General features: G+C 42.3%; 1 protein-coding gene across 5 annotated transcripts in view; it reads right to left on the bottom strand.

Annotated features, from left to right (window-relative positions):
- Positions 1–15,273: 15,273 nt before the first annotated feature.
- The window catches only part of inavab (innate immunity activator b), an 85,457-nt gene continuing 77,327 nt past the window's right edge, over positions 15,274–23,403 (bottom strand). For 4 of the 5 annotated variants that reach the window (XM_059950434.1, XM_059950433.1, XM_059950432.1 and 1 more), the window contains one exon: positions 15,274–21,834. In XM_059950434.1, coding sequence (XP_059806417.1) covers positions 21,631–21,834 — 204 coding nt within the window. In that variant the 3' untranslated portion in view covers positions 15,274–21,630. The remainder of the gene's footprint in view (positions 21,835–23,403) is intronic. The other variant, XM_059950436.1, reaches the window with a different exon arrangement.

The raw sequence follows: 23,403 nt of genomic DNA, 5'->3' as shown, positions 1-23,403 counted from the left end.
AACCCAAGGAAGGAAGGCAGAAGGCATCCAGATCGAGTCCCTGGATGGTAAAGTCGTCATCTGTCTCCCTCCGCTCTTAGAGTGCAATGAAATCATGAATAACCGCGCTGGGATCCCGACACCAAGTGCGGTGCTACACCAGCCGCATCTCCACCACATCGCCAAACACATCCCAGAACTGGATCCGAAAGCGGAAATACTCCTGCTATTAGGAAGAGATGTTATCCAGGTACACAAGGTTAGGCAGCAGATCAATGGACCACTCAACGCCCCCTTCGCGCAACGTCTGGATCTGGGCTGGGTGGTGATAGGAGAGGTGTGTCTCGGTGACGTACACAAACCGATGGTTAACACACTCAAGACCAATGTGCTAGAGAGTGGCCGCCATTCAATCTTTCAACCCTGCCCGAGTGTCCCGTGCATCAAGGAAGCACAACAAGGCGTTAACAAGCGCGAGGCAAGCGACGAGTCGCTGGGCCAGTCAGTCTTCGCTCTAACGAAGTATGACAACAAACTTGCACAATCAGCTCAAGATACCATTTCTTTAAAAATCAAAGACACCAAGGTCTTCAGAGATGAAGCAAATAATGGGGTTGCCCCATTGCCAATCAGAGAACCACGCCAGCGCTCACCAGATAACAAAGAGCAGGCAGTCAAACGGTTCACGTCCTTACGGAAAACCTGGAAAAGGAAACCTGAGATACAGCAACGCACCCGATTGGCCCACGAGGTACTGTGCACCCTAATGGCAGAGGTCACAGCCATTATAAACGCACAATCATTCCTACCTGTGTCTTCTGACCCAGAAAACCCCTTTATACTTTCGCCATCAACGCTCCTTACGCAGAAGGCAGGAGCACCTCCTCCACCAGGAGACTTCTCAGACAAGGATTTGTACACAAAGCAATGGAGACAAGTCCAGGCTCTGGCAAATCAGTTCTGGTCCCGCTGGAGACAGAAATATCTACCCTCGTTGCAACAGAGACGAAAGTGGACAGAACCCCGCAGGAATCTTCAAGTTGGAGACTTAGTCCTGCTCAGGGACAAGCAAGTCGCTCGCAACAGCTGGCCAACGGCCAGAATCACTGCTACATTCCCTATCGGGGATGGACATGTCAGGAAGATCGAATTGAAGACTACCGACCAAGGCGATGTGAAAATTTACCAAAGGCCAGTTACAGAAGTTATTCTACTTCTACCCAATGACTGATTAAGAGACTAAGTTTTGTACTCTGCTCATTGTGACCTTACGAAGGTCAAGCGGGGAGTGTGCTGTCTTTACGACAGTTATTTAGTTTATAATATTTTCGCTTAGTAATTCATTCAATAGTATTTTCTAGTTAGAATTAGAAGTGTTTAAAGTGTATTCATTGCATGTAAAATATATCGGCATGCGATGACGTCACATCCGGTTTCGCCGCGTCTTGTGGGAAAACACCGGTTTGAAATTAGCGCGAGGGTGGGGGCTTTCCACGAGGCTCACCTGAGCACAAGCAGTTTTGCAGGCATGAGAAATCACAGTGAGAGCAACGCTGTAAGTTAATAGATAATCGATATATTGAACTAAGATGTTAATAGTGATCCTGTTAGAGGTAACGTCGGTAGATAATGTTTATGCTTTCGTTAGTTAAAGAGTCGCGGATAGTTTGCATGGAAGTGTATTTAAAGTAGTCAATGGAGCAGGTAAACTCTCCCTGTATACTGCACCTTAGTGTAATGTAGTTATAGTCACCTTTGCAAGTATTTACACTTGAAATGTGATATTAAGGAAGGAACAAATACTGTTATCAATCTTGTATTGTTTTATCAACAGTTTTCACCATATGTTAATGTGAAGAGTGAACAGTAAATGGTTAATCTTACTGCGATCTGGTTCTTATTAACTGTGGTTTATCCGGACGTTAAATTCGGCGTTTCGTTACACCCGAAGGAGAACGTTACACTTACTGTGGAGCAGCCAATCACTAATACGTCAAATGCTCACTGTGTCCAGGAAACGGCACCACCAGGTCTAGGCGAGGGGCCTTCTATCTGGTAAGTTCTCCCCTGCCAGCTCACTCTCTCTGACCTGCTCCACTCCCTGATGGCTCTATACGTACATCAGGCTCTAGTGGATTCCAGCACAGCAGACAATTTTATGGGCCGGACTCTTGTGTGTACATCTCGCTTTCTACATCACAGCCAGTGATGGGCATCCCTTGGGTTCTGGGATAGTCAGAACACACACACAGACTGACACACGGGTTCCTTTAAGCACCTGAGCATCAGACAGCACTGCAAGTCCATCCAGTTCCTCCTGATCGACTCTCCCGGCACTGTTCCCATCTTGGGTTACCCCCCAGCCCCTGTCCATAGCTGCATGTATGTGTCAGCGGCCATGAACTCCTCACCCCTCTCTGTCCATCCAGGCACACAAAAGACTCTGGATTTTCTGTTACACTGGTTCTGGTGGCCCACGATGATCATAGATGGTCAAAAGTTCAATGCCGCCAGCCTTCAATGTGCCCAGTCTAATACCTCCAACCAGCAGTCCTCTGGGCTCCTGCAGGACTATCAGAAGCTCAATGCCCATGGTCCCACATCAACATGGATTTCATCATGGGTTTATCACCTTCTGATGGGGCCATGGTTATCATGACAATGGTGGATTAGTCTCCAAGGTCACACACTTCATTGCCCTCCTCAAACCTCTATCAGCCACAGAGATGGTGGACCTCGTTCTCCAACATGTAGTTCACCTCCACAGCTTCTCTCAGGACATTGTGAAGGACCTGGACCCACAATTCATCTCCCACTTCTGGTGAGCCTTCTGCTCCCTGCTCTACAACTCAGTGAGTTTGTCCTCTGGCTATCATCCACAGACCAGTGGCCAGTCAGAAAGAGCCAATCAGCAAATGGAGAAGTTTCTCCAATGCTTTGCCATCTCTAACTCTTCTGCATGGAAGAAGCATCTGCTCTGGGTCATACTCTATACTCTTCCTCTGTCATGGGTATGTCAGGCTTTGAAGTGCTTCATGTGCTTCAATTGCTTCCCACGGAGGAGTCAAAGAAGGAGAACCCATCTGCGAGGGCTCTAGTTCACCACTGCTGGAATCCTTGGAAGAGTGCATGGAGGGCATCCTGGCTGCCAACCAAACCTACAGCCACCAGGCCAACCACTATCAGCACCCAGTCAGACTGCTTTGGCCCGGGGACCATCCACCCGAGATATGTCCTAGTGCCCCAGTGTACCCAGTTTGCTGCTTGATGGAACCACGTTGTCATGGATGGTGTATGCAGTCCCTGGTCAACTAGGAACGGTACAGCTCTGAGGAGGGATCTTGGGTGCTGTCTAGTAACAACTTGGATCTATCACTCATCAAGGAGTTTCACTCTGATTGTCCAAGCTCATCATAGGTGTGATGTAGTGTTGGGGGGGGGGAGGGGGTTATCAGTCCTGCACATGTAGACTGACATCCACCCAGTCTCCACCCAGCTAATAGGAGACACCTGCCCCTCATTACTAACTTATTATCTGCAGCCTGTTTAATCCCAGTTCTCATCCACAGCCTTTGTTCACTCATCAAATAGTTGGTCTCAACCAGTTGCTCCTAGCCTTCAATTACCTTGCTTTCTGTTGTGTTCATTTTCTCCTCTCTTGTTTTGTGGCTCCTCGTGGCTTGTTATTTTGCAGTCTGCTATTTAAGTTATTGTAAATAGTCTCCGCTGCTCTTGTTTTTGGGTTAAGGCTCCTCTACACTTCCTAACACTCCTGCCTGATAGGTGTGGCACTTTGTGGCCAGGATGATCTTCAGGGCTTCAAGTACCTGTTGATGGGAACTTTTAAGAGCTTGTGGTAGTGATATACAATAACGCAATAAGCTTTCACTCATAATATGGATGTCGATCTGCTTAACCAAAACAGGTAGAAGCGGCTCATACAGACCTAGGTCTGTTACGCACTGTGGAGTGCACCGCATTGTCATGAGGGTTGGGTGAAGTGCCCTTGTCCACCTTAGAGCGGTCTCATCATGCACTTTAACTAGACTGCATTTCAGGGCCCCGATCTGTCTCTGAGCTGCCTCAGGAAGTTGAAGGAGATGAGGGCAGGTGAAATGATGCTTATACTGTAAGGCCTTTGTCAACTCTTATATGACTTTTCCGATAAAGTGAGGACCATTATCTCTTGAGGTTTTCTCAGGGATCCCAAAACTGTGAAAGGATTCTGGCAGTCAGAAGTTACAGTATCATTTTAGAGAGTTTAATAAGCTTCTACCCGTGGAGAAAACAAACACAATAACAAATGCATAATCACGCTGCATAAAGTCCATTTGGAGATGCACAATAACTTCCTGGGCGACGGCCCAGCGATGTCAAAAACTGGACTGTCTCTGGCGAATCATACAGTTGCTGCTGCCTTTCTTGCTATGGTTGAGAATCTCTCGTTTTCAATTAGACCCATTGTCCTTTATAGTTTTGCACATAATGTGCTTTTCGTCCATAAACTCCTTTCAGCCACTGATGCCGCAAGCTTAACTGTACTGGCTCATCAATAGAATTTGTAAAGTATTGGCAGCCTGATTACATGCAGTGCTACGTAGCCATGAAGATCTGTAGTTGCTGCTTTAGCAAAGGAGTCATCTCATTTGTCCCTCTGCTTACTTTATCCTTCCTGTGAGCATGAGCTACAAAGTTTATATCACCAATTGCAGGAAGTAATTGAAAAGCAGGAAAAGATACATACTTAAGTTAATTCACTGTGTTTTATTGGAGTACCAAAGAGGTAGTTCCGAAGACCCACATAGTTTCCAATATTTATGTTATAAATTGTATATGTTTACAGCAGCACTGGCTGCAAGGATGCAGGTAAAGAAGGTTCAGCAGCTTGAGGAGAACAGGAGGGTGGTTCCTGTGCCACCTCAGCTTCTATATGAGGCGCCTAGACTGCATATCCACTCGGGTTTTCTCCCAGTATAAAATTGAGAGGGAAAGCCATGGAAAATGACATATGGGTTCACATCATAATTAAAATTGGCATAATTAACCAGGCATAATTAAAATTGCACATGTTCTTAAGTACAGTTCAGGAACGGATTGTTTAAATGAAATTGCATAGAAATTGCATAAATGAAATTTGGCAGTGGAGCCAAAAACTTCTATCAAATTTGAAGGCATTTTCGAGCCCTTGGCCAGGCTGTCTTTTACAGAAAACATACCCCAGGCAGACATCCCTAAGTGTCGCCCCTACCTTGCCCACCATTCCATTTCTGACGAAGGGTCTCGGTTGCAAACGTCAATGTCATGTTTTCTGTTGTTGCTGCCTGGCCTGCTGGGTTCCTCCAGCACTGTGTTGCTTTGGATTTCGAGTATCTGCAGATTTTCTCTTGTGACACATTTCAATTTGAATCAAAGAACCATAAATAGCATTCTACATTTAGAATAGCATTATCTAAAATATAAGTCTACACAGTCCAAAACAACAATTACCATCCGCAAGCGGGTCGCATGAGCCATATCTGTATAAAGCAGATAATGTTAAAAACAACATTTGCAGTGAAATTTTAAGCAGAAGTTAACCTGGTAATGATTAGGCAAAATTTGATCACAAAGCTCTAAGTTAAAATAACACTCAAATTGTATGGGACAGCTGCTTTTAAGACCATGTATAATATTGCGGAGAAGCTCCAGTGAAGCAGCCAGGAAGTCGCACAAGTATTGTTCCTATTCCCCTGAATTGCTTTAATCTAAAGCAACACACACACACACACACACACACACACACACACACACACACACACACACACACACACACACACACACACACACACACACACACACACACACACACACACACACACACACACACCTGGAGGAACTCAGGCAGCCAGGCAGCATCATCCACGGGAAAGAGTAAATAGTCTATTTTCTGGCTGAGTTCCTCCAGCATTTTGTATGTGTTGCTTCGGACTTCCAAAATCAACAGATTTTCTCGTGTTTATGCACTTTAATCCTTCATCAGTCAATGAAGGTGAATGAGCAAGTGCAACAGGCAGTGAAGAGGGCAAATGGAATGTTGGCCTTTATTACAAGGGGAATTGAGTACAAGAGCAAGGATGTCCTTTTGCATTTGTACAGGGCCCTGGTGAGACCACACCTGGAATATTGTGTACAGTTTTGGTCTCCAGGTTTAAGGAATGACATTCTGGCAATTGAGGAAGTGCAGCGTAGATTCACTAGGTTGATTCCTGGGATGGCAGGGCTGTCTTACGCAGAGAGATTGGAGAGATTGGGCTTGTACACACTGGAATTGGGGAGATTGAGAGGGGATCTGATTGAAACGTTTAAGATAATTAAAGGATTTGATAGGATTGAGGCAGGAAATATGTTCCAGATGTTGGGAGAGTCCAGTACCAGGGGGCATGGATTGAGAATAAGAGGTCAGTTATTTAAAACAGAGTTGAGGAAGAGCTTCTTCTCCCAGAGAGTTGTGGAGGTGTGGAATGCACTGCCTCGGAAGACGGTGGAGGCCAATTCTCTGGTTGCTTTCAAGAAGGAGCTAGATAGATATCTGATGGATAGGGGAATCAAGGGATATGGGGACAAGGCAGGGACTGGGTATTGATAGTGAATGATCAGCCATGATCTCAGAATGTCGGTGCAGACTCGAGAGGCCGAATGGTCTACTTCTGCACCTATTGTCTATTGTCTTTGATGTAATTGCTGTTGGCAATATTGTAAAACACTCGCAATTTCACTTAACTCTCTCATCTCACACAAATAACAGTTCATATTTTCCTTTAAGCTAGGTTGCAACTTATTTACAATAACATTTATTACGACTGGCGCCCCTGCTCCTAGAGTTGATTTGGAATACTTCTGAAAATGTTTACGCACGCATTCTGCACATTCATTAACATCGTCGTATTCTGTCCGACGCTGCGGTTTCCATACCAACCTACAGTGTGAGGGAAACATTTTTTAAAGTTTAAATCAACATCTCGCTCATCTCCTCTGCCTCCCATCTCTCAATGCTATTGGGAAACCGGGGCTGACGCCGGCCTTCGCCGAGTACGCGAGAGGCGCCAATTGGATGGGCGATGTTGAAACCATACTTGGGGAAGGCAGGGTACAGCATCTGCTTCATCCTCAGGCTCTTTAACTTCTGCTCACTTTCTCTGCTCTTTTTTTTTACATGATTTATCCAACCGTTTCACATTTACATTGAAAACTCACCGACCACCCTAGTCTTCTCACATGTTCCTTCCTCTAACAACCCATCTGCAAACACTCTCATGGTCCACTCTACCCAGACGATATACTTAATACTTTCTGACACTACTGGAGTCCTTTAGAGATTCGGGACAGGGCACTTTCACACTACCATTCACAGTCAGGGTTCTCACAGTTTGCCACGTACTTACCTAAATTCCTTTACCCGTGCTTCCTGCAGGACCCGACCCAGGCCAGGGCACCCGTTTCTTAACGTTGCAATATTCCGCGTAGCTTCACTACCCCACACTGGAGGAAATTTGCGTTCCAGCAAACTCAGTCTGCTCAAACATAAGCAGCCTAGGCTTTAGGACCCATCAGCTGAATTCCTTTCTGGTAAAACAAACCCGAGGGTTATCCATTTCAGTGGGACCTCCAAGTAACTGTTGTCGCCGATAATAAAATAACCGAATCCAGGACGTCTTGCGTGTTCCAACCACACATTCATTTCCACACACGCGGAGATCCTCCAGCATTTTGTGCCACTCTGGATTTCTGGTATCTGCAGAATCTTATGTTCCTGATACTCCTGGTTCTTCAAATGATTTTTCCACACAGAATCCTTAGCTAAATGCCCTTGTTAATATTTTGGAAGTTTTACAAATAATTGTATGTTCTCCAGGGAGCTGACAGGCATGTGCCCAAAATACCGGATTCATATCCTTAGGAATAGCCAATATTCAGACACCAAAAGTTGAAAAAGTTGGACTGATTTTATTTATATATTGAATATTTTACTGAGTTTATTAGAGCAATATTTAATGCTTAAGCATGATTTATCCCTTCACCTTATTTGTTATTAATTTTGCTATTCCTTACAAGCCATTAGAAAACAACAATTCCCTGGAGATTTTTCCACCTTGTTTTAATGTCAGAATTTATGTATTAAGTCACAGCATTTATATACATATCCAAAGAGGTAAGGGTTTATTCATAAACAGCATACTTAATCTACACAAACAAGAGAAAATCTACAGATGCTGGAAATCCAAGCAACACACACAAACAGCTGGAGGGACTCAGCAGATGAGGCCGCATCCATGGAAAAAAGAACAGTCAATGTTTCAAGCTGAGACTTTCTGCAGGAGAAAAATTACGAGCAGTCGACTTAAAAAGTGGAATCCTCATCTTCCTTTTCTCCAGTCCTGCTGAAGGGTCTCAACTTAAACACTGACTGTGTTCTTTTCCATTGATGCTGCCTGGCCTGCTGAGTCCCTCCAGCATTTTGTGTGTGTTACTTAATCTATAGTATGTTGAGACTTTATGTTGTTCGTGCGGACTGAATCTCTGAGACAATGAGTATTGCTGAAAATGTGACTCTCCTGCCCAAGAGGTTCACAATTTGAGCATAAATAGACAGAGGGAGAATCGCATTCCCATACTTAAAGACACAGTATAATCACAGAAAGCAAGTAGGCTATATGCACTGGGCCAACACATGTTTTTGTAGAGTCCAGGGATGCATGAGTCCTGCTCTGTAGAATTAGCTTTTTCATAGACAATGAGTACAAAACCCTTTCCATTCCTCACTCAGCCTTTGATAGGTGGGAGTCAGGGCCTGAGGTCACTTGTTGGGGCATTTAGATAGAGACAAAGCTCAAGGTTCTGATGTGCTAATAACACTGCCGGGTGAGAAGGATCAGAAATACTGCTGCCTTACACTTTCAGGGTTTGAGTCTGTGTGTTTTTATGGATTTCCTCTGGGTGCCCTAATTTCCTAAAACATCAAGTTATTGAGTGTGGCTTGAGTGGAGGTTGATAGGTTTTTGATTAGTCAGAGCATTAAAGATTATGGGGAGAAGGCAGGAGAATGGGGTTGAGAGGGATAATAAATCAGCCATGATGGAATGGTGGAGCAGGCGTATTGGGCCAAATGGCCTAATTTTTCTCCCATGTCTTATTAGGAATAAGATCAAGATTAAACTTTGTTTATTCCAAAGGAAATTATTGTTGCAAGGTTGCCCAGTTAGAAATATGTACTTTAAAATACAAAAAAATGTAAGCATTGGAATTCAAAGAAAACAAAATGTGCATTAAAAAGTAATAGTGCAAAATACAGATGTGCAATGAAACCAGAGACATATGTACTTAAGGAGGAGGGGTTGTAGAGTCTGATAGCCACGGGGAGAAAGGATGTCCTGTAGCATTCAGTGGAGCACCTCGGTGGAATCATTCTGTTACTAAAGGGTCTCCTCTGTCTGTCCAGTGTGTCATGGAGGGCTGAGAGGGATTGTCCATAATGCTCTGTAGCTTCTGCAGCATCCTCCTCTCTGACACAATCACCAGGGAATCCAGTTCCACTCCCAGAGCAGAATCAGACCTCCTGACAAACTTATCGATCTTGCTGGCATCAGCTGCTGTCACCCTGCTGCCCCAGCGGACTACAGCGTATACTGGCCACCACTGAGTCCTAGAACACCTACAGCAAGGTATTGCAGACATTCAATGACCTCTCAGGAGGTACAATCGGCTCGGTCCCTTCTTGTACAGAACCCCAGCATTTTTAGTGAATCCAGTTTATTGTCCAGGTAAGTTGCCAGTTATGGCCTTACTACAAAGACCTGCTGTTTGGTGGGTTAACTTACCTTCTGTTGTAGGATGGTAATAGGGGTATTATGGTGTAGTTAATGCCAATGTGAATGTAACCCGCAGGTTCGGCTAGCGGCTTAATCTAGGGCAGGCATGTGCAAACTACGGCCCGGGGGCCATATGCGGCCCATTAAGCTTTTTAATCCGGCCCGCAGAACTTGATGAAATTATATTAAGAAACCTTGTTAACATTTTTTCCCCGCAATTCTGGCATTTTCCCAATAGATGATGCACTCTATATACATTTGTGGCGACCCATTTCCTGGCACATCCGAACCGGCTCACAATTAGCCAGCGTTCCGGCTAGGGAGATAGCCTGCGGGGATTTGCGAGCACAGAGCTTTGGAGCCTCTGCGCCACAGGGGGCAGGTTGAGGGAGGCTTAAAAGTGAGGCTGGGGATTTCGAATAAAGTTTTTTTCTTCGACTGCAGTTACCGACTCCGTGTCGTAATTTTAGCACTGCATGTAGCACACCGCTACACATTGACCTTTGTTGAGGTGCAGCGTATTACTCCACATTTGCGCTTTACTCTTTGTTCGGCTCAACCTATTTGTGTGAACAGGTGTTCAGCGTCATGAACATCAACAAAGCCAGCCACAGATCCAAGTTAACTGACCAACACCTCAGGTCCATCCAGAGAATCGCCACAACAAAACTAAATCCACACTTTGATGCGCTGGCTAAAAAGGGAGACCAACAACACTGTTCCCACTGAAATTAAAAGTAAGTTTTTTTGTTGTGTTATGTAAAAAATGCATTTGAAAATATTTTTTTCAATAAGCCTTACATGTTACATGTCATTTCTGTTAAGTGATGGACATGAGTAGTGCGCAGGTGCACGTACGTTCTCAAAATAAAAAATGTGCTCCAGATCAAATAACGCGCTCCGCATACTGGCACGATGTCACTGTTCTGTCCTTGTGCTGGTCGTTGTTGAGTTTTGACACAGGGGACAATTGAATAAGAAGGAGCAGGACAAGTAGACCTGCATCTCCTACCGTTTTTGAAATAAAGACAGGCTGGAGGAGAGTGATGATGATAATATCTTGAAGGATAACAGAACTTTCAGTGCCTTAAAATAATAACTGTTACTATTTAAAAAAGCTGTATTTTATTCATTTAATTTTCAGTGTTTTAAAATTTCAATAAATAGCTAAATACCTTGGGACTTCAAAGACAGATATTTTGTTGTAATGCATTTGTTCATTTTCAATTGAAATTAAAGCACATGTTTTCTACATATCCCATGATATTTTATTTTCTCTTATGAGGTGTATTACCAAAACACTCCGTCCATCTGCTCCTGGTCCGGCCCCCCTGTCAAATTTTAGAACCCTTTGTGGCCCACAAATCAAAAAGTTTGCCCACCCCTGATCTAGGGGCAGACAGCCCTCAGCCTAGCCAAACTTAAGAAATCTTGTTCGGGTCGATGCTGCGGGATGTGTTCCCAGATACAAATCAGTACCATGAAATAACAAACAGTACACAATATGCAATTAAATGACTGAGCTTTATTGTTCTTAATTTGACTATAGGATTAGCAAAGAAGCAAAAAAGAAAAAGAGCCCATTCTCTTGAAACAGTCTAATGCGCAATGTTGGAGCTCATGGTTGTCCCATCTGTTTGTTCTCCATTGATCTCGCCCCGGGCGTCATTGACTTCCAACTCCATTTCAAGTCCAGTCCATCCTTCAGTCTATGACTTCCCCATTCTGGCATCTTCTCTCTCCATCTTTCACTGAACAAAAGACGGTAAAACCTTCTCTCGGGCACACAAGAAAGGAAAACACCTCCCCTCATTGGCCAGGGCACATTCCAAAGCGTTATCTCTAGTCATAACCTAAACACTGCGCTATAGAGAAACCATTCAATTAGAAGTGAAACCGTTCCCAGGTCGTTACATGAAGGAGAATGGATTCCAGGAAAATAGAGGGGAATTGATTGTGATGGGATTGCTCTCAGAGCCAGAATGAATTTGATGGGTCAAATGTCATAAGGAAATATGAGTTGACAATATAAGAACTTTAAAAATTCATCTTAATTATTTTTTAAACCATCAATTTCTGATCAAACCTTTTTAATTTGGAAAACCAAAGGAATAATAACTTTTTTAGACTTGCTTATGGGGGATTGTTTAATGTCTTTCACTCAGTTAGTGGACAAATATGACTTATCTAATGCACACTTTCATAGATATTTACAAATTAGGAATTTTCTAAGTAGTTTACTTCCAAATTTTCCCTTTGCTTATTCACCCAATATAATAGATACTCTTCTTCAGGTTAAACCATTTCAAAAAGGACTGATAGCTATAATTTATAAATGGTTATTGAATTTGTGAATGTTGTCTAACGATAACATTAAAGCTGCGTGGGAATTGAAATTTTGAGTCATTTTCAGATAATCAATGGGGTAAGATTTTTCATCTGGTAAATACTTCATCTATTTGTGTCCATCATTCCTTGATACAGTTCAAGGTAGAACATCGGGCGCATATGTCAAAGGATAAATTAGCCCGTATCTTTTCCAATATTAATCCTATTTGTGACAGATGTAATATTGAAGTGGCTACTTTAACATGTATGTTTTGGTCTTGTATCAAGATAGATAATTTTTGGAAAGATATCTTTAAAACTTTATCAAAAGTCTTGAATTTGGACCTACAACCAAATTTACTTACAACAATTTTTGAGATCACTCCATCAGAAGCAGGATATATTCCTGCTTCTGCTCAACGGATGATAGCTTTTACAACTTTATTGGCTAGGAGAGTCATTTTGCTGAAATGGAAGGACTCTAATCCACCTACTGTTTTTTATTGGCTTACTTCCATTTTGTCTTGTTTAAGTTTAGAGAAAATAAGAAGTCGGACATTTGATACATCCTTTAAATTTGAAGAAACTTGGCGACCTTTTATTCAATATTTTCATATGCTCTGACTTATTGCTCTTCCAGTTACTTTCTCGAAATGCTGGATTTGATCAGAAAGTCTCTCTTTTTTCTTGCTTTCACTCTCAGAATGAGCTGCCCAGTTCATTTTTTTCTTTTTCTTTTTTTTTGTTTTTGTTTTGTCTAATAGGTTCTTTGTGTATATAAAAATTATAAAAGTTTCTTTATCTTTTTTCTTCTTTTCATAGAATGATAAGTGAAGAATCAATTACCTTATTTTTATTATATACTATTACATTAATACTATGTATGATCTTGATAATGTTTATTTTATGACTGAATGAATGAATGATCTTTATTGTCATTATACATAGATACAATGAAACTCTGTTTGGCTTCCTCTCAGGTAACTAATAAAGCGGTAGATAAAAATAGAAACAGTAATAGAAAAACAATAAAGTCATTTTACCTTTTATATGAATTGTTATTGATATAGATGTTTGAGATAATTCTCCTCTTGTTTATATATATGTACTTTTTTTACAATAAAAAAATCGATAAAGAAAGAAAGGGACATTTTCATGCATCAGCCAAATGTTATATGTTAAATTGGCCTGCATCATCCAGCAGCTGTGGGCTGGTAATTTACATCATTGTAAACAATTGCATGGAAACTTGCAGACCAGACTGATGTTATCATTTAGCACATCATGTCGCAAGATACCGTTCGGGACACCAGAGGGTGGGGCACGTATACTTGTTTGAAGAATTGCTTCAAAGATTCGAAGTACATTTATTATCAAAATGTGTATTCAGTATACACCCATGAGATTTGCCTTCTAACAGACTGTCATGAAACAAAGGACACCCTAGAACCCGTTCAGAGAACCCACCCTCCCCCTACAACCATGCAAAAAAAAAACAAATTGCACAAATGGCAATGAGGAACAAATAGGGCAAAAAACAAAGAATATAAAACACAAAATCAAAAGACTCCAGGCTTGTGTGTGCATCTAACTGTGTTGGAAAACCTGAAAATCAAAGCCTAAGAGGAGTGTCTACATAAAAGGTATACAACAGCGATGTCATGGGACAAGGGGAGAACTCAGAGTATATATTCCATAAACTTAAGAAGGCTGAACAGCAAATGAATAAAGCCAGATGGGTTAAGAAATGGTTCAGATCATGTGAGATAACCTTTGTTCAGAGGGTCGTGAGTACTTAGAATAAGCTGCCAGAGGAAGTGGTCAAGGGAGATACAAGTGCAACATGTAAGAAGCATTTCAATAGATATATAGAGAAGAGGGGCTTGGAAGTTTATGGGCTAAATGTGGCCAGAGGCATCTCACAGGAAGGATGCTGTGGCTGACTCAGATCACTTGGGCCAAAGAGCCTGTTTTTTTTTTGTGTGCTGTACCTTTCTATGACTATCAGCTTTAAAAGGTCCGTGCTAATGTGGAAGTGATTCAAGGTGTTATAATAATTCACCAGGCTGTTGCTTTGATCAATAGATATATTTTACTTGCATGTTAATAGAAAAATGTTTATTACAGCCAGCTGACCCAAACTACATGAAATAACTTTCACATTTCAAAATTTTTTTTGTAAAAAACATAACTGACATTGTTAATTTTTGGATAAATTTGAAGCATTTAATATTGCTTCTACTATATATTCTTTTAAAAAATATTTCATCCTAGATAATTAAAACAATCATTTATACATTGAAATCAAATATTTTTTTCTGTAGGTTACATGTTATGCAACACATAGCAAGCTGCATCAGGTTTAGTTCTTCTTGGGCCAAGTTGGGGTTCACAATAGACCAGGGTCTCCTCAAGCTGGGGAAAATTGGCAGAGAGCTTGCCCCTGACAATTGCTGGGGTTTACTAAAAGTAAATAGCATTTGAAAATGAGGTGGGACCAGCAGAGATCATAAGAAACACAGGCACATTGGTAGGATTTTGAAGGAACCCCTCTCGGTTGAGAAGCCTTATTCTGCCAAGGCACCTCATCTCTGGAGAGAAATGCAAGATGTGCAAACTGTAAAGGATAATAAAACTTTTTCAACTGGAATTCTACATTCAACAAAACTCTGATCCTGTGTTCCAACCAGGGTTGTTTCCAAATTTAACTGTCGTTTATTACCTCAGCATTCCTCACTTGCAGCAATCTTAGTGTTCTGCAGACACACTATAATCCAGTCTCCGAGTTGCAAGCAGAGTGAGAATTTTTGAAAACATTAGATAAAGGAATACTCCCACCATCAAACATGAATGGAAGTTAATGCATTTTAATCACCCATGAAAACCATTTTTTAAAACTTCTAGAAAACCGTGCAAAAAAATTGTTCATTCCATGATGAAAATAATTTAACTATCTTATTGGTATGGTCACATTGCTAAACTAGCAGATTGAGCCCATTAGTACCGATTTCATTGACTTGCTTAATGGCATTTTCCCCAGGCCTGTACTGCCCTACATTCATATCCCAAACTGATCCACTCCCGAACTTTAAAGACTCATCTTTCCTCTATACCTCTACCCTTCCCTTTTCTCTGTGACCGATTCCATTTATACTAATAAGATTACCCAACTCTCCAATCACTTTCTTTTTGCCTTTTCACTCCCAATTACTGTACTTCCTTTCAATCATATTGATAGTTGTGTCTTCAATTGCATGGTTACTGTATTTTGTTTGGATGGTGGGGTGGAGATACATCTCTGCCAAAGGAGGTGTAAGGCACTTCTTCCCTCCGATAGCCTGCTGGTCACCCGTGGGCAAGGTGTAGCATCTGCTTAGCCCCCCGACCAGGGTTACAGGAGACCGTGGGAGGAGGTGGTGGATGGTCGTATGAGCAGCTGGTTCATATCACAAGTTATACGCCCACTGACACCAGGCAGACAATCTCTGAAATGTATTGATAATGGCTGGGGCTTACACATATTGTAAAGACACTGCCCAGAAGAAGGCAATGGTAAACCACTGTTGTGGAAAAAATTGCTAACAGTCATAGTCAAGACCATGGTCGACCATGTGGCACATAATGATGATGACCATGTTTTGTAATTTCATCCCTCACCTCCACATCAATCTTTCTCTTTCCCTTATTTAGAACACTTAAAATCCATGTTTTTTACAGAAACTATGGACAACTTCCTGGCATTTTCTCCTTGGTTTGTTGTCTATTTCTTCATCTGGCCCCAATGAGCCACGTTGAGTCTCATTTCTAGTTCAGGATTCTATATGAATTGAAATTTCTAATGCACCAGTTAAATTTTCCATCAACAGTACAATAAATTACAAAAAAAAATCTTTCTTCTCTATTGGGATGGGATTTTGAAAAGACTCGTTCAATATTTTGGGTTTATATTAGTTCTTAATGTTACAAATAATTAACTGTTCTTGTATTGTGGAGTCTAATTTTCCCTGTATTTAATAAAAACATGAACTTTAGTTTGTTGGAAGACGGTTAATTCTTATTAAATTCTAATCTGGAAGCAGAAGTTGTTTCGTAAGATTTCAATGCACAATGATAGAATTCACAGTCACTTTAACAAAAACATTAAACTTTCGATATTCCTCAGTGATTAAATTTGGCTGCACTGACTAAATTCAGGTTACTTTCAGGTTCCATGTTTCACTTCATTGCTGCACCCCCCAAAAAACTGGGAAATCAAATCTGTCCCTTAACTCAGAACAAGAGTATGTTCAATTGAGAGCAGTGAAAGGACTTGGGGTAAATCCATGCCTATTATGAATTCTACAGTGGTTCTCAGTTAAAAATAAGTTGTCTTTGGCAAACCCTGCAAGGCTTTTGATGAGATATTGTTTTCTGTGGTGAAATTATAAATTTATAACAGTCTTGACATTGCACACTTACCAGTAATATTGTATTGGTCAATTATCTATTGTTAAACATAATTGTATTTCTATCTATAGAATATTTCACTATTCTTTCAATATATTTCATAAAGTGAATAGCAACTTTATGAAAGAAATGTGTCACTCATTAAACTTAAACAGTCGTAAATAAGGTAATAAAGAAAACCATAAATAAGAATAATTTTAAGAAGCGTTAGCATGCACAGAGAAAGAATTGCATCATCTGTGCTGATGGCCAGTAGGTGCCGCCTCTATCTGTTGAATATTTCGGTAAAGTTGGCACCAAACTGGAATGCAGTACAACTATAAATGATCAGCAGGAACACCATTCCAGAGGGAAAGCTATGCCATTTAAATAGCTGTGAACGTTCATACTTAGAATAAAACCCAGTTGCAATCTTGACATTTAGCCAAGAAGTCAGGAAGGGAAGTTTTATCACTGAAGCAGTATGTGAAAGTAAAAAGCAAACTTTGGACGAATGTGGTCAACATATAGTTTCTTCACCAAGAAGCACAATTGTTCTCTTGATTATTACGGAAAATCCGGCTCATTGTGATGATCAGGAATTTCAACCTGCAAAATTCCAGCTTCAAAATTGGCTCGCCACTTCTGATTCTTCCATCATGTACCACTGATTAGGTGCCCGTTCTATGATCCAGTGTGGCATGGGTCTCTGCAAAACCAGGAACAAAATGATAGATGCTTATTCCTTTAAATTGTTGTGGCATGCTCCACTGAATCTTTACCGGGTCATTGTGGATCAGTCCTGGCAGAATCATTCCCCAGCTCTCACACAATACTCTCAAACTGACATTTCTTCATAGGCCAATCTAGTTGCTTTTGAAAGACCTGATTAACTTTGCTTCCACCATCTCTCCAGAATCGTATTTAAGGCCACAACCATTCTGCATGTTTAAATAAAATACCTTATCCACAGGTCAGTACCTCTTCTGTCCATTGCTTTGAAATTCATGTTGTATTATTGGTTCGTACACCTAACTTTGATCCAGACGTCATGCACAGCTTTTCTAGGGTTTGGACATTTTCTCCTCGAGTGCAGTGTCCTAAGGTGTGCTTTAGGTAAATTTGCTACTAAACTTATCCCCTGCAGCGTTAAGCACTGTACCACTTGATGCACCATCAATAACCCTCGGAGACGTGAGGCGAGATATAGGCTTTTATTGGCTGGAAGAAAGAACAAGCAGCAAATGACCACCACACTACATCCTGGAGACTGAGGCCGGGGCTGTGTCTCCATTCGCCTTTATACCGGGGTCTGTGGGAGAAGCCACAGGAGCAGTCAGCGGGGGGCGGGGGGGGGTGTGTCCAGACAGGTATATATAGTTCACTACAAACACTATACCACCTGGCTGGAATCTCAAAGCTGCAAGGAATACTGAAGACAGCCACCAAACTTTTCAGAAATTTTTAGATGGACATATTTTGAGCTCCTGATTTCGGATTCAGATTCATTTATCACATGAACATCTAAACATACAGTGATATGTGTCATTTGCGTTAAGAACCACTACACCCGAGGATGTTCTGGGTACAGTCTGCAAGTGTGGCTACACATTCCGGCAGCAAAAGTTGCATGTCTGCGGTGTTCAACACAACAGCAACATGATACATAATGCACAGCGCAGAACATTACAAGTGGAAACGACAACAGCAGGACAAAAAAAGACAGCTATAGCAAATCAAGTCCCATCCCCACCTGCCCAACCCTTCACACACACAAGCTGCCAACCCAGGACAGGCCACCTCTGGGCCTCCAGTCCTTGGCCCCAGACTCTCAAACTCACAGATATCAGGCCTTCGAACTCCAGCCTCTGGCCCAAATACACAGACTCAACCTCCAGGCCTCTACCTCTGGACTCGATGATATTGGGCTTTCATCATTTTGGGCTTTCGACCTCCAGACTCACCAAGCTGTGGACTTTGACCTTCAACTGGCCCTCTGGACTTTAATGAAGCAGTGAAGGCTACCTCAGCAAATGCATTTAAGACAAGATTGGATAGGTTTTTGCATACTAGGGGAATTAAGGATTATATTGGAGGTAGGTGGAGATGAATCCATGGCCGGATCAGCCATGATCTTATTGAATGGCGGAGCAGGCTCGACGGGCCTATTCCTGCTCCTATTTCTTATGTTCTCTGCCTTCTGGTATTGACACCAGGCCTCACTGATCATGGGCTTAACCTTCAGGCCTCAGTCTCAGGACTGACCAATCAGAATCAGGTTTAATATCACTGGCATATGTCATCGAATTTGGTGTTTTGTGGCAGAGGAACATTGCAGTACATAATACTAATAAATCTATTAAATACAGTAAGAATATATTTAAACTTAAATTAAATAAGTAGTGCAAGAAGAGAGAAAAAATAGTGAGGTAATGTTATGGATTCATTATCTATTCAGAAATCTGCCAGCAGATGGAAGGAAGCTGATCCTGAAACATTCAGTAGAAGTACAGCCAGGTGATCGGATTTCCATGGTGTGGACATGGAACAGCACATTATGTGTTCTTCATGGTGGTATAACAGAGGTCAAATTGACCTTCAGGCTTTAACCAACCTAATCTCCAAGATTGTTGATCTTCAACTGCAAAGCACCTCTAATTTCTACTTCTGAACTTAAGTTTTCCCCAAACTGGGTGGGGGGGGGGGGTGTAGAGGGACACCAGCCTGCATGACTCCTGCTTGTACGGACATCTGACTCAGGATTCACTGACGTTGCAATGATTGGTCTCCTCGCCACCTGTTGACATGACCTGAGATCCTATCTTCAATTGTGACCTTTGACAGCAAAGTGTTTTATCCTGCCCTCTGAATGCTTTTGATTCTCCCTCATCCCTGTTCCTAACTTGAACACCCAACTGCCTGCACAGTTCCCCAAACCATCCTTGGTCCTAACCTGACCCCTAACGCCCTGCACAGTTCCCTAAACCATCCCTGTTCCTAATCTGACCCCCTAACTCCCTGCACAGTTCCCTAAACCATCCCTGTTCCTAATCTGACCCCCTAACTCCCTGCACAGTTCCCTAAACCATCCCTGTTCCTAATCTGACCCCTAACTCCCTGCACAGTTCCCTAAACCATCCCTGTTCCTAATCTGACCCCCTAACTCCCTGCACAGTCCCCTAAACCATCCCTGTTCCTAATCTGACCCCTAACTCCCTGCACAGTTCCCCAACACATCCCTGTTCCTAATCTGACCCCCTAACTCCCTGCACAGTCCCCTAAACCATCCCTGTTCCTAATCTGACCCCTAACTCCCTGCACAGTTCCCCAACACATCCCTGTTCCTAATCTGACCCCCTAACTCCCTGCACAGTCCCCTAAACCATCCCTGTTCCTAATCTGACCCCTAACTCCCTGCACAGTCCCCTAAACCATCCCTGTTTCTAATCTGACCCCTAACTCCCTGCACAGTTCCCCAACACATCCCTGTTCCTAACCTGACCCCTAACTCCCTGCACAGTTCCCCTATCCATCCCTGTCCCTAACCTGACCCCCTAACTCCCTGCACAGTTCCCCTATCCATCCCTGTTCCTAACCTGACCCCTAACTCCCTGCACAGTTCCCCTATCCATCCTTGTTCCTAACCTGACCCCTAACTCCCTGCACAGTTCCCTAAACCATCCCTGTTCCTAACCTGACCCCTAACTCCCTGCACAGTTCCCTAAACCATCCCAGTTCCTAATCTGACCCCCTAACTCCCTGCACAGTTCCCTAAACCATCCCTGTCCCTAACCTGACCCCTAACTCCCTGCACAGTTCCTCAACACATCCCTGTTCCTAACCTGACCCCCTAACTCACTGCACAGTTCCCCTATCCATCCCTGTCCCTAACCTGACCCCCTAACTCCCTGCACAGTTCCCCTATCCATCCCTGTTCCTAACCTGACCCCTAACTCCCTGCACAGTTCCCCTATCCATCCTTGTTCCTAACCTGACCCCTAACTCCCTGCACAGTTCCCCAAAACATTCCTGTTCCTAACCTGACCCCTAACTCCCTGCACATTTCCCCAACCCATCCCTATGAACCTACATAAACAACTGAGTCATAGCCACAGCATCAACAGACATTACAGTTCCTGCACCAGACTCTTCATTGACTGCCCCCAACCTCTAATTCTCCCTCATCCCTGTCCCTAACCCCTTGATTCATTAATTTTTAGCCTCTACCATTATAGGATATGAATCTTTATTCAGTGCTGTTGTATATGAAGCTTCCTGTCAGAAAGCCTTCTTGCTACATGTTGCCTAAGAATATGTGCTTGATAAATTTGATGATCTCAAATGCTGATCTCACTGGTTAAGTGCTGAGTCAGCGGTGATTCCTAATCTTTCTTCTCTGCCTCTAGATACTGCCAAACAACATCGGGTTCACAAACAAGTCTTTCTCCCCTAAGCTGCTTCTCAGAGATTTCATCTGTTGCCATGGGCACAAAAACAGGATGTGGTTGAGACAAGGACAGATTTCAGGCCTTATTATTTTCAGAATACTGGTAATTAGGTAATTAAAATACTAGGTGATTAAAATTTGTAGCAACAGTTTACTGATAATAAACTGCTACTGCTGCAATTCAGTCTTGATCAGCGCCAAAGCTCAATGAACAGCCCCAGCATGAACCATTTTAAGGCATATTGGCTATGTTAGAATCTACTGCAAGCAAGGTAAAACTAGGTGACTGGTTCTACCATTAAACATGTACCTATCCGGTACAGAATTTAAAATGATATTGTCCTTGGTTAGTTCCCTAAAGAGCAGGAGTGCAGTGTGATGTTTCACTGTTGGAATTCTGTTTGGACTTTTTTTGAGTTGATTTAGGGTGATTTGCAGGTGTAGCAATTTAATGCTCTAGTCAAAAAATTAAACCTGCTGGTCAACCATTAGTAGTGTTGCCTGATTATTGCTGAGAATGGATCGAACCGAATGAATTACAGCATCAACGGCCTGCACTGCTTTGAGCCCCAACATCTGTTGGGCCAGCACAGTAGCACAGCGCGGCTAACGCGGTCGCTGTACTGCACCAGCGATCGCTGACCAGGGTCCGATTCCAGCCGCTCTCTGTAAGGAATCTTTACGTTCTTCCCATGGCCGCGTGGGTTTCCTCTGGGTGCTCAGGTTTCCACCCACATTCCAAAGACCATCCTTAGTCACATGAACGTAATTGGGCAGTGTGGGTTCATTGTGGGTCCCGTTTCTGTATCTCTAAGTTATAAAATTAAGTAATAAACAGTGAGATTGGGGACAACATAAATGAGAGCACTGGTCTAACATTGTAGCAATGAATAATGATCATACTGAATCTACGAAACTTAAAAACGGTGGGGTGAGAGGAGGAAGTGCTTGCAGCTGTACATTCATTTGGGAAAATGTAATCAGAGAATGGTTGAAAAATAGTGCTCCAGACCAGTTGTCACCAGGTGAAGAGGATAGTCATTAAGACTGATGTTTTAAATAGGGATGGGCTACATGTAGAATACTCAGGGTCTAGACTTCACAGTGCTCCTGGGGAAACCTAAACCTGGGGAGATCGGACCTGGAGTTGTGCTCAAATTTCAGGGATGGTGATCCAGTAACAGGCAAAGGATTGTGATTAGCTAACAGTTTCCTCCATTGGAGGTCAGGAGGACCCAAAGTGCAAATTTATTCTCAAAGTACATATATGTCACCCTATGCTACCCTGAAGTTTATTTTCTTGTGGGCATTTACAGTAGATACAAAGAAGCACAATATAATCAATGGAAAACTACACATAAAGACTTTCAAGCAACCAATGTCCATAAGAACACAAACTGCACACTTACAAAAAAAAGTAATAAAAAGTAATGAGAACATGAGTTGTCGAGTCCACAAAAGTGAGTCCATAGGTTGTAGAAATATTGAGGTGGGTGAAGTCCTCCATGCAGATTCAGGAGCCTGATGGTTGGAGGGGAATACCTCCAGATGGACTTCAGAGAGTCAGGGATTTGAAGGGACTTCAGGTGTTTGGGAAGCTAGAGAAGTTGAGGGAAATGGTGGGGATGGGGGTCTGGGAGCCACATTAGATGTTGGTTGGATGCTTGGTTCAATGTAATAAGAATTAGAGTTAAGTGAAGTGGAGACCTAGTCTAGTATTGCAAAGACCTAGTTACCCTAGGAATCTCATCCCCAAAGATGAGGTGGTTTTTCTCCAATGCTGCAAAAGTAGTGCTGCATGGGGAATTACTTCATCCAACAGAATCCTGATGCAAAACTCAGGAAGGATGAATGCAAGATTCCAGCCTGCAAGTATCCAGCTAAATTTCCAAAGTAATGCTTATGATCTGGAAATAGCCACTATTGTATTTCACTCTAAAAAATGACTTTCAACTGCATTTCTCAACTAATTTTGTCATACAATTTAATCTCATAGCAAATGATTTCTTTTCCCATGGTCAAGAACAGTCCAAGTACATTAATGTTGTCATGATATAGATTTTGTTCTGAAGTGATAAGCTGGATTGACAAAAAAAATCAAAGTTTATTTATTGCACAATCTTAATGAAACAAAGTTTCTCTAATCTAAGTCCATAAGTTTTAATAATTAACCTTTTGAGTAATCAATGTTTATATCAGAAGATTTAATAATATTTTCAATACTAGAGGCAAATTCTGCATAGGAGGATCTTTTCTCAATTGGTTAATGATCTTCTAGCAAAAAAGTGCATTGGCACACATAACACAGGGGAGTAAATAAGCTGAGAAACTTTGAAAGAGAGCTTCCTCTTCAAATTCTATCATATTAAAATAGGTGAG

The sequence above is a fragment of the Hypanus sabinus genome, chromosome 25, assembly GCF_030144855.1.
Source record: "Hypanus sabinus isolate sHypSab1 chromosome 25, sHypSab1.hap1, whole genome shotgun sequence".
NCBI lineage: Eukaryota > Metazoa > Chordata > Chondrichthyes > Myliobatiformes > Dasyatidae > Hypanus > Hypanus sabinus.
The sequence above is the reverse complement of the archived record's forward strand: the minus strand, read 5'-3'. Positions and strand labels throughout refer to the sequence as shown.